We start from the raw sequence: 12,316 nt of genomic DNA on the forward strand, positions 1-12,316 counted from the left end.
AGCTACATGTTCTAAGAAAGTGGGTGAGGAGACATCCACTGGTGGAGAGGAAGGAGTTAGGGAGGGAGAAGTGGGGTACATAGCATAAGGAAATTCTTCCTCATTAAAGACAACATGTCTTGATATGTATATACGTTTAGAAGGAATGTGGTAACATAAATAGCCTTTGTGTGAGGCACTATATCCAATAAAAACACACGGAAGTGACCGATAATCAATTTTGTGTGGATTATAAGGTCGAAGGAATGGGTAGCATAAGCATCCAAAAGTTTTAAGGAATTGATAATTTGGAGTTTTGGAATATAGTTTTTGATACGGTGACGAGTAATCTAGAACAGGGGTGATGGTACGATTGTGAAGGTAGGTGGCGGTTTTGAAGGCGTGTTCCCAGAAGATATGAGGGAGAGAGGATTGAGCGAGTAGTGTAAGTCCTTTTTCAATAATAACACGATTACGACGTTCCACCACCCCATTCTGTTCGTGGGTATGAGGGCATGAGATGCGGTGGTGTATTCCATGTTTGTGAAGATAGGTGGACACAGGGCGGTATTCTCCTCCCTAATCGGTTTGGAGACTCTTGATTTCACAGTTAAATTGAGTGTGAACCATTTTTCTAAAATTTACAAAGGTATCAAACACTTGGGATTTAAGGGACAAAAAGTAAATCCAAACAAATTTTGTGCAATCATCAACGAATAACAAAAAATAACGACTTCCATTTATTGAGAATAAAGGGGATGGTCCCCAGACATCAGAGTAAATTAAATCAAAAGGTTTAGAGGAACTAGGGTGTGTGTGAGTGAATGGTAGACGGTGGCTCTTGCCCAATTGACAAGCATCACAAACAGCTGGGAAGTGGGTTGAAGATGTAGGCAACTTGAACATAGAGAGAAGTCGCCGAAGAAGTGGAGGATTGGGATGAGCCAGGCGTTTGTGCCATCCATGGAGGGTGGTGCGAACACTAGAGAAGGCTTGCTTATTGTGGAAAGAGGAAACTTTATTGTTCTGGCTTGGAAGTCGATACAGACCTTGCTTAATGTCCCCGCTGAGAAGCGATTTGCCCTGAAAAGATTTTACATGACAACGAGAAGGCCAAAATTCCACGAATACATTATTGTCAGTAGTGAGTTTAGAAACACTTAAAAGATTTTTGGTTATGTCAGGGACAACAAGAATGAGGGTAACTTGAGATTTTGCAAAGTTGATGAGCCAATATGAGAAATAGAGAGGTTCTTACCATTGCCGACTTGAAGTTTATCAGCGCCCTTGTACTCCTCAGCATTGTGAAGGTTCGTAGAATCAGAGGTAACATGGTCAGTAGCCCCTGTATCAAAGTACCACGACGGATCATAGGTAGTAGATGGGCTGTGATGATTTGCCAGATTGACTTGTCATTGAGAATGACGTGGATTTGGTCGACGTGAGGGATAGTCGGTGTGGTTGTCGCGTTGCCAGCAATCAAGCGCCTCATGACCTGGTTTATTGCAGAGCTGGCATTGAGGTCGGCGTCTCCTGTTGTCATTTGATCGAGAGCCTAGGGTTTGATTCATGGAGAAACCGGATCCAGACGAATTAGAATTGCGAGTGGAGGGGCGATGGACATGGAGGGTCATAGTAGTAGAAGCAGATGTAGGTGATGGAGCAGGAATGGACTGTCGAAAGTGGTCTTGCTCTAAGCGGGCTTCTTCCTGAAGTAACATGCCAATAAGATCGTCAACTGAACTTTGGTCATCTTTGACCATATAGGCCGTGATAAATGGCCCATAGGAAGAGTCAAGGCCCATAAGGATATAGTGAATTAGGTCTTCAGTAGAAATAGGTTTGAGGTTCTCAGCTAGTGAATCGGCAATCGCACGTTTCCGTTCAATGTACTCCAACATCGACAAAGACCCCTTGGTCAGAGATTGAAGTTCCCCTTTCATAGCCATCCTTCTTGCCGAAGTCTGAGCCTGGTAGGTTTTCTCAATTCCAACCCATGTCTGGTGCGATGAAGTTGATCTAGCTACAACGGCTAGAGAGCTCTCCGAGAGTGTAGACCTGATCCAAAGGAGCACAAATCTGTCGCGTTTCTTCCACAGAGTAAAATCAGGGTTTGTTTTAGTAGTGGTGACACCCGCTTCATCAGTTGTGGAAACAGTTTCAGTGGGGGGTCAGGCGAAAGAACAAAGGAATCAAGCTCAAAGGTTTCTAGAGCCGATTTGATGGTGGTTCGCCACAGACAGTAATTGTTGCGATCTAATTTAATGCTAATTGGAGGAATCTGAAAGTTTATAGCAGAAGAAGGCCAAGGAGAGAGGGATTCTAAGCCATACGGAAAAAAAATCACTGAAGCTCTGATACCATATAGAATAAGTAAGAATTTGATATGAATTTCTCAATTTTTGTTGTGTTATTGAAGGTTACATAGAGAGTATTTATACAGAGAATTTTACACCTGAATTCCTAATTACATGGCGTGATACTTGCACAACACATAGACTGTGACTACTTCTATTTCACACGTGTGCTAACTTGATTTTTTTTATACCGTTATTACCCATTCTGGATGTCCCAAATGGGGTATAAGAGGCGGGAGTTACATGAAATTTGTTTTGAAAGTGTTTTTGTAAAAGGAATGTTAAATTGGAATTGAAAACTTGTTTAAGCATCTTATATGTATGGATCTTTTAGTATTGGTCGACTTAAGTGTTTCTCGGGAACTTGTGGGATTAATTCTCATTTTTTCCTAAGTGGGCGGTTAAGCTATAATGCTTAATGGTAGACTTTGCAAACTCATTACATGTTTCGTGCAACATGGTCATATATCTCCAAAATGTCAGACTTAATGTTAATGCCTATAAAAGCATTTTGAATGTGATGCTACTGTCTTGTTTATGTCGCTCTACATTGGTAACCCTAGTAAAGGGATTTGTTTGAGTAATATATTTACTTTTAACATTATGTATAGTCTAAAGTTTTCACCAAAACGTCATAATTGTGTTCCAATTCCTAATATGTATTTTTAGTAGAAAGCATGGTGGGTGTGTGTGTGTGTATATATATATATATATATATATATATATATATATATATATATATATATATATATATATATATATAAAGAGAGAGAAAGGGGAGGATTCAAATGAGAAAAAAAAAAGTTAAGAATTAGGGAATGAATCTGATGCATTCATGAACGCTCCAGCGTACCGAACCGACAGAACAAATCATATTCATATATAATATGGATATGTATATTCATATATGAATATCTATGAATAATTGTATTCATATATAAATATGTATATTCATATTAGAATAAATATAAAGGAAGTGATTATTCATATATGAATATGATGGCGATAGTGGTTGGTGGCGAAGGTAGTGGTTGTGAGGGAGGTGACGGTGGTGGTGGTAGTTGGTGGCGGATGGAAGGTGGTGGATTCATATATGAATAAACTTACATTTCTATTCATATATGATTATTATTCATCATCTATCGCGTTGGTACGTTGGAGCGTTCTGCAGCATAAATAAATGATTGGCAAAGAATAATTCCTCAATTGTCAATCTTTTTTAGTTTCTCGATTGAATTTACCTCTCTCTCTCTCTCTCTCACTCTCTCTCTCTCTCTCTCTCTCTATATATATATATATATATATATATATATATATATATATATATATATATATATATATATATATATATACTAGCCGTTTACCCGCACCGGGTGCAAATAGTTTTTTTTTCTTTTCAAAAATAAGCTTCTAGAAGTAAATAATTTTTTTTGCATAAATAGTTACTACATCCACCACCCACCAAAAAATAAATTCGAAGCAAAACTAAAGAAATCTAAACCATGAATTATAACTTGCAACATCACTGTAATCTAACGTTAAACCGTAATCTAAATAATTCAAAAATATCGCTTGTATGAGGAACCAAAAGAATTCACCAATATTTTATGACAATTAATAACCACAAAAACAAAGATGGAGTACATGGGATTAATATATTCTAACCAAGCTTCCTAATATGAGTTTTCCAATGTAGTGATTTTCATACTTCATCTTTAAATCCCAACCATCAACTAAGCTAAAAGAAAGACAGCAAGTCATGTGACATTGACCATTTTAAAACCTGAAAGACATATATAGTTAAACATAAGAACCCACTCAGCAAGATTTGTATTACAAATAAAGGGAAAAATACATGGGAATGTACGGTGTCCTCATAGATTACATTAGTTATTAATATTAAATTGAACATTTGCTTTTAGCTAACGATGATTATAAGTAATAAATTTTAACATTGGTTAATTACTACTAAATGACATAAACTCTTTAATATATTCCGGCCAAGCTTCTTCTAATATTTCCAAGTAATATAATCATTTGTGTCATAAGCTTGGATCCTAAGTAAACCAAAAGAAAGCAAATAAAAATATAGTAATGCGACTGTTCATATGAACAAAATCAAGCAAATAGTTCAAACACAAAAATCTAATGAATTCTTTAGTTTCTTGAAGCAGCATAAACACATATTCTGACTTTCTTTCTTCATTCCCTAAAGACTATGCATCATTCTACAGTAGTAATTAGAACTTGACTAAGTATGACTAAGTAACTGAAGAATTTAGATTTATAGCCATCTCTTAATCAAAAAACCAATTAAACATGAAAATTGCCATTTGTATAATTCATTGATTTTTTGTTTATTCTTGTTACTTAATAGTAAGATAAAAATGAACTTAAAGAAATTACAAATATAAATGAGTAAACAACCTGTTTGGCCCATTTTGGTCCAAAAGAGATTTTTTTTTTGTCATTTTGATACATATGCAAAGGTTCATTGCAATTTTGGTCCCTCTCACTCTAACATTGTGTTTAAATACCTTAAACCTCTGTTTGCAAGGCAAATGTATAGGCTAAACATAATTAAACTCACGGTATGGGTGAGAGGGGCGGAAACTGAAATGAGAAAAAAAATCATTTTGGATCAAAAGTGAAAGGAAATTAATAAGTATTGGGACAAAAACTATAGTTTACTCATATATTTTAAAGCCATGTTGAAACATAAGTTACTTGTGGGAGTTGTTATTCTGGAGTCCAAACATTCCATAAGCTTCACCTAAGCATATCCATGACCATAAAAGATTATCAATATTAGCTGGTAAAAAATAAGAATGTACCAGGGGTAGTGGAAGCACTTTGACCCGCCATTTTCATTTTTTGAATACAAACCATGAATTAGGCAGTAGCCACACATCACTATCAACTTGAACATCATGCAGCTACTGCTATGTGCTATATTTAATCAGTAAATGTGCGTCCAAAGGAGGATTTTTGATGCATTGTGTATCAAACGATCTGTAGGAACTTTATTATGTTCAATCAATAACTTATTGTTATATTGAATCACATTTTCAGTCATGCCATAAGCATTTTCTGTAAATTATTTTAAAACCATATGACAAAGCAAATAAGTTTAAAATAATCATTAAAAAAAGTTTTCATATGCTCAACCAGCTCCCCTGCCTCTTCCTTATAACCCTGAACAGCAAAAAAGACTATTACAATAATCTGGGTTTTGGCAAAAAAAAGTCAATCGAAATCCCACAACAAAGCTACCAGGTGCCTTGAAATCTGAAACTTTCAGATAACTGATTTTGGACACTCATACAAACCAACTCAGTTAAGGAAAATTTCACCAGTAACAATAAAAAATTGTTTTTAAATGTACCTGTTGGAAGGTAGGTAGTGAAGCAATATTTGGTCCTCCAATCTAGACACTGGACTTTATCTCTAGGGGTGCACACATCTTTATGTTCAACAGCTAGGAGTAGTACTAATGATTTCCAAGAACCTACCATATCTGCAAGATAAGTATGATGATAAGAAAAATGAACCTGTAAACCTTCATAAAGCCATATGCATCAGATTAGAATAGAATATTCAATAAAAAAAAAACATAAAATAGGGTCTTTATGTACAATTAAGAGACACAAAGAAAAAGGAAACACAAACCTGATTTTAGCATTATGGATGAAAATCATCTATTAAACACGCACACACAGAGTTAACAGACACAAATAATCAAATACAGATACACAAAGAACACATAGACAAAATAATTTAGGAGGTACTTTGGGTAGTTTCAAGGAAAAAGGAGAAAACAAAAATAAATAATGAAGTAAAAATGATATTCACTAAAAATTTTGAGCAGAAATGAAAAAAAAATGAAATTGATTTTGCAGATTTCAAATTCTATAATCGATTTGAAAGGGAAGAAAGAAGAAAATCATTTTTTTTGCAGAAAATAAAGTTAATTTTGCATGGAAAAAAAACCCAGAAGCAAACCTAAAGCGAGCATATTTTGGCGAGAACAAAATCAGATAATGGGAAGCGTCGGGGGGAGGGCGGCGTTGGATGTGCTGGGTAGGTAGAGGGCAGCGACGTGGCCGGGGTCAATTTCTCAGCGTCCGATGGTCTTCGGGTGGAGCAATGGTGAAGGTCGTCGGTAGAGGTGGTGTAGGTAAGAGTGTTTATGGCAGTGTGCAGATGAGGAGAGTAGATTCTTGTATATTGTTGCCTTCAAAGAAAAGGTGTCTCATATAGGGTCTTTGAGAGATGAGAGGCTATGAAACGTTGGACGAAGGTGAAGGATTACAGGGTCAACTTTAGGTTGAGATATTTAAATGTTGTGTTATCTTTTTTTATAACAGGAAAGATAAGACTCACGTTTTGAATGTTTTAATATTCGAGTTAGAGATTTATTGTGCATTAAACACTTGTATTTTCTGTATTATATTTGGAAAAACATGAATTCATATATTATTTTAATCATGATTTGTTGTACTCTTAGCTTAAATGATTGAACTGTTAAAACTATTTTTAAAAATAGTAAGGTTTGTATAATATATATATATATATATATATATATATATATATATATATATATATATATATATATATATTTCATAGGCTTTGTGCAATTTTCAGATACTTTACTTTTACTTTTCATATACTTGATGAGCACAACTGTACTTTTTCTAAAACTCTATGCGTTGAATTTTTAACTACCGAAATTCCTAAACTGCCAAAACTTGTGGTGTGTGCTTGTGGCTCAATGGCCATGGCCCCATTTACAAAAGGGAGGCTCAAGCCAAGCCCAATGGTTTATGGATCGTAAGATACCGACCCATATACATCATAAACTTGTAAGTCTTATCTTGTAATCTGTAACTATGCATGAACATAGTAACCAATTTAGGGGGTGTTTGGCTAAGCTTTTGAAAGGCAAAAGTCATTTTAGGAAAAGTTGCAAAAAGTCAGGATTCTTTAACTTTTCCAAAAAGTTTATTTTTCTTTATATAAAAAACTAACTTTTACAAGATTACCAAACATCTTTTGTCTTTTTATCTTTTCCTAAAAGCTAAAAGATGTTTTAAAAGATAAAACAAACATCCCCTTAAACTAGTCTTGAATTTAAACTCAGGACTGATCTAGAACCGAACAGCCTAAGTCTAGTCTAGACCGATGGGCTTTTGTGGGTCTTCATTTTCATGTACCTGTTGGTCTTTAAGCAGTCTTAAATCTGTTCAAAATCGGGTTGGTTTAGGTATTGGGTGGTTAAACCAGTTTTTAATCGGTCCAAATCCGGATTCTCTCCGGCGTTTATCTCACTCATTCACTAGTTTTAATTGCAATGGCTATTTTTCAGTCATGGTTTATCTAAACCCATCTTAGATCGGTCTAAACAAGTCTAGACGAATTCCCAACAATTAGTTTTTATTTTTTATCCAAAAAATTACTCTATAATAGGTCATACGTTCCATTTTCTCTTTCAAAATCCCTCATTCTAAATGACCTTCGGTTCTCCCAAGCACTATTTATTTTTTGAAACCACCCACAAAGCCGAAACGAAACTGGACGAAAAAAACTGAATGCCACTAGAAAGACTGCAAACCGAACCAGTCTAGATCGAAAAACAACGCAAGGCCGGTTCACCAAAGACCTAAAAGGACCGAACCATTATTGACCGACATGATTATGAGTTTGTTCACCTCTGACTACCATGCTTCCAATTACTACATATGTTAATGGGACGTGTATTTGTGATCATAATCTTGTACCGATTGTAAAACCATATGTGAAATCCGGTCTTTTACTGTTGGGTACTTAATTGGTATCCTAGTTTATGATCTTAATAAGTTAAAATTTATCACTTGTAATTTTCATTACCTAAAACTCAATCGCAATCTCATTGCTCTGATTCAGTCCGCTAAACATAAAAGGCTGACTGGAAAATGGACGTCTTTTACCCTTACCCATGGCTCACCATCTCCTTCGCTCCAAGCAGCTTTTCCTTCAACGGACATCACTCATCCTCTCCATCACTTCTATCTATCCTCTTCAGCCTCGCTGGAAACCTCCTCTGTCGCCATCCTCTTCACCACCAACTACCTCCTTCAATGTCGAACTCCCAACCCCCTGAAGCATCGTCGTACCTACCTACATCCCCATCGTTCGTTCATCGTCTTCCTCTTCCACCGCCAATAAGGTATTTCCTTTTTCTTTTCATTTTGTTCGTTTTTATGCTTGAAGATGTTTTCCAATTTGTACCGATTATGCTGTGGAACACGATTTGGCATTATGGGTATGTTGATTTGGAAAGAAGATGAGGTTAATCCATCTCAACTAGGTCTATTTCTTTTCAATTGCAATCCATTACTTGTTGATTCCTTCTGATTTCACAAGAAAATGATTTCTTATCATAATGATTTCTTTTTGGCCCAGAAATAGGTAGTTGATGTGATGAAATCAGAAGCTCAATAATTGATTGTGGGTTCTTGAACTCTGGCATCTTATTCGCTTAAGCTTGGTGTTTGAATTACTGTGGAGGTTCTTTGTAGATAGTTCGAGATTGAGTTTTTTTTAAAGCTAGGGGTAGAACGGGCATATACTAATGGATAAAATTCAAGTAATCTAATGATTATGAAAAGTGATCCTTGAGACGTGTTGTTAATTCAGATCAAAATCTGCAAATTTGTCTTTGTATTATGCTATTTTAAACTTGGAGTTATACTGATGATGCCTACTAGATTTGTAGATGACTTGTGTATTTGATTTCTTGATTATGGTTTTGTATTTGGATTGTTTCTTTACCCTGCTACACTAGAGGGTTGTTATCTTGTTATCCTAAACAAACACCAGAGATTTGTTCTCTTGTTATCCTAAACAAATTTTTAAACAGGTGGCTGATCAATGTTTACCGTCAGTTAAAGAAGTGTGACAACCCCTTTCCCTGGGTTCAAGCTTTTTTCTTTTGTAGTTTTATGATTTGTTTTTATAAATTGTAACTAGGATCATTGTATTTCATATTTTATTCATGTGATTGTTAGTAGTAACCACTTATGATAATGGTTCAAACCTAGTACATATGAATGCAAACACAAGTTTTTTTTTTCAATTGGTAAGAAGAAGTGAAGACAATCAAGAGATATGTTAATTTTTTCTTTTGATCTTCATGTTTTTTAGATTATTGTATAAATGGAGTTAATTAATAATATATTATGGTTTGAGAATATTGCATAAATGTATTATTATAAAAAAAAATATTGTTTGAGGGTAATATTGTCATTTTGTTTGGTCAGTCAGACGTAAAATCAAACAACAAGTTTCAATCAGAAGTTAACTCAATCAAAATTTCTAACTCAGTCAGCTTCTAACCCAGTCAGTTCTTACTCAGTCAGCAACTATAAACGACCCCTAAGTTTGAAATCATGTAATTAATAATAAAATTGTATCTATTATAAAAATATAAATTGTTAGGGATTGGGTAAATCGGGTAGTCCGACAAATTTTCCTAGTACTATAACCATTCCATACCCGAGAAATTTTTGTCTCATAACCATTTATCCGACCCAAAAACCAGTCTCATAAGTCATAAGTTTCAGGTTCAGTTTTTCCACTTGGTTTTGGTACTTTTGACATCGCTACTATTTACCATTATTAAATTATCTAAATGTCTAGAAAGAGTAAAGTAAAATTTATTATATACCTGAAATAAAAAAACAAACAAATAGAAAGCGAGTATACACATTAATCAGCAAGATATGTAAACACTATCTATCTTCTGAATTACAGTCAATCATAACCAGATAAATAGCCCTACGCAAAAATATAACTGATCCCCTCAAGCAGGAGTTTTTGCATGTATACCACAGATTCACATAACCATGGAAGAACAATAAAGATTAAGAATTTGGAAAGAAACGGTTCCTTATGGTATACAACATAACTAAATCGATCAAATAAAATTTTGTGAAAAAGAATGGCATACAAGAATTACGCATTTACAATACCTCATCAAATCAATCATCTAATCCTTCAGATCTGTCAATAATCCGACTGCATCTTCCACTCAATTTGACGAATTTGTGCGTTTTCATAAAAAAGATCAACAAATCAACCCAGTATGCAAATCATCTGTTCTGATCCCACAAATCTGTGATTAATCCAACTGCATACTCCCATCAATTTGACGAATTTGTGAGTTTTACTAAAATCAAGAAATCAACTCAGTATCCAAACCATCTATTCTGATTAAAGTCTGTCGTGGGTCTTGATTAAATGCCTCCTCTTGATTACCAAAAAAGTCGCCGCACAAATCTGTAAGATCGCGGCTAAACCCACGAATATGAATCCAAGTTTCTTTCCAAAGTTGAGATTTTTCGACAGCGGCGGCGGAGGAGGAGGGTGTTCTCTGTGTTGTGGTTTTGATCTCCTAGGGCGGATTGAACCTGGAGGGTGTGGTGCCTTTCTTGGAGGTGGTGGAGGCTGTGAAGATCTCGGTGGTGGTGACGGTGGCGGGGGTGGAGATGGAGGTGGGGACGGAGGTGGAGGTGGGGGTGAAGGTGGAGGCGGGGGGGATGGAGTAGGAGGTGGTGGGGGCGGCGGTGGCAGCGGCGATTGTTGTTGGGAATCGACATAAACAGAAAATAACCCAAAGTACAACAAAACGAAGGTCAACAATGGCGATTCCATGATTACATGAATCAAGTCATCAATAGATAATCAACAAGTTTAAGAGCTAGCATCTCGGTTGTGTGGGTATTAAGATCGAATCAAGAAAATTACTCTCTCTTCTCTTCTTCGGTGAATCGAACATATAGGAGGAACTAATTTGCTGCCAAATCTTGAATCCTTCAATCAGTAACCACAGATTTGGTGAAGCTGAAAACAAAAATGGAACCAAGGGTTTATGAAATGGATTTGGTGGTCAACTGTGATTCAAGAATCTTTAGGGTTCGATCAATTTTGGATCTACAGTTGGGGTGAAGGTGTTTGTGATGTTGCCGGAGAGACAGATAGAAAAGAGAGGTGGGTGGGTGGGGGAAGGAGACAGCGAAGATGGTAGAGGGAAGCTAGACATGATAAGGATTTTCTATTCGAAGGTAGGCCCTAATTTTTTAGATTTATTTATTTTAAATATATTAATCGAATTATTTTTAAGAAAAGAAAAACCCAAACTTTTGGTTTACGCGCCGAAACTCTTAAAACCAATGTTTTGGAGATATATAGAGGTGTTTGTGATTGCAAGTGACTTTTTTGATTTTTGATTTTTTAAAAAATGTAAAAGATTCTAAAAGATTTTTGATATTTATAAAAGGTCTTATGAAATTAATTTTTTTTGTAAGAAGACTTTGTGTTTTTCAAAAGTCAAGAAATCGTGATTTTTTATGATTTTTATCTTGGTATAATAACTTAAAAAGGTAATATATTTTGCGATTTGTATATATTTAGTCACTGAGTTTTTTTTCGTCCATATTTACCCTTTCAATTTGTTAAACTGTACACATTCAGTCCTTATGACCGGTTACTGCAGGTTAGCCGGAAAAAATGACTTAATAAGGTAATATATTTATCATTTTGTACACATTTAGTCCTTAATATTTTTTTTGTTTCAAAATAAGTCATTTTTGTTTTTGTACATATTGAGTACTTATGAATGTTTTCTTTAGGTTTTTCTCACGACATCTTACGTGGGACAATCATTGATGAAGTGTGAGGTTGTTGATGTTTATATGTAATCTCTCATTTTCACAATAAAAAAATTTTCATTTTTAAATAAGGCAAAACTCCCTAATTATAAATCCATTATTAAGAAAAAACGTTTATTCCAAAATACATTTATCGAAAATCAGAGTAATATAAAAACACAGAATCCTCAGTATTGTAGATGAGTGTGTACAGTCATGCATTCTCCTTCCTACAACCAACGATAGAACCTGAAAACATAAACAACTGGGTAAGCACAAAGTTTAGTGAGTTTC

At 35.2% G+C, this 12,316-nt stretch overlaps 1 protein-coding gene and 1 long non-coding RNA gene across 4 annotated transcripts; both read right to left on the bottom strand.

Annotated features, from left to right (window-relative positions):
• Positions 1 to 3,864: 3,864 nt before the first annotated feature.
• LOC111882199 (uncharacterized) lies at positions 3,865 to 6,674 on the bottom strand. 3 transcript variants are annotated; one of them, XR_006189775.2, is made up of 4 exons: positions 6,339 to 6,672; positions 5,722 to 5,853; positions 5,171 to 5,531; positions 3,865 to 4,119 (listed from the first exon to the last, which is right to left on the bottom strand). It is a non-coding gene; the product is annotated as an uncharacterized LOC111882199 (long non-coding RNA). The 3 variants fall into 3 exon arrangements; XR_002847101.2 differs by having other exon boundaries at positions 5,171 to 5,853; positions 6,339 to 6,674; XR_002847104.3 differs by lacking the exon at positions 3,865 to 4,119 and adding an exon at positions 4,126 to 4,393 and having other exon boundaries at positions 5,171 to 5,853; positions 6,339 to 6,674.
• Positions 6,675 to 10,146: 3,472 nt separating this feature from the next.
• On the bottom strand, positions 10,147 to 11,416 carry LOC128133090 (mulatexin-like). Its single transcript, XM_052770097.1, has one exon. It carries the CDS (start codon positions 11,025 to 11,027, stop codon positions 10,587 to 10,589), a length of 441 nt encoding a protein of 146 aa, XP_052626057.1. The 5' UTR covers positions 11,028 to 11,416; the 3' UTR covers positions 10,147 to 10,586.
• Between the last annotated feature and the right edge of the window lie 900 nt (positions 11,417 to 12,316).

Source organism: Lactuca sativa, chromosome 1, assembly GCF_002870075.4.
Source record: "Lactuca sativa cultivar Salinas chromosome 1, Lsat_Salinas_v11, whole genome shotgun sequence".
In the NCBI taxonomy this organism is placed as follows: domain Eukaryota; kingdom Viridiplantae; phylum Streptophyta; class Magnoliopsida; order Asterales; family Asteraceae; genus Lactuca; species Lactuca sativa.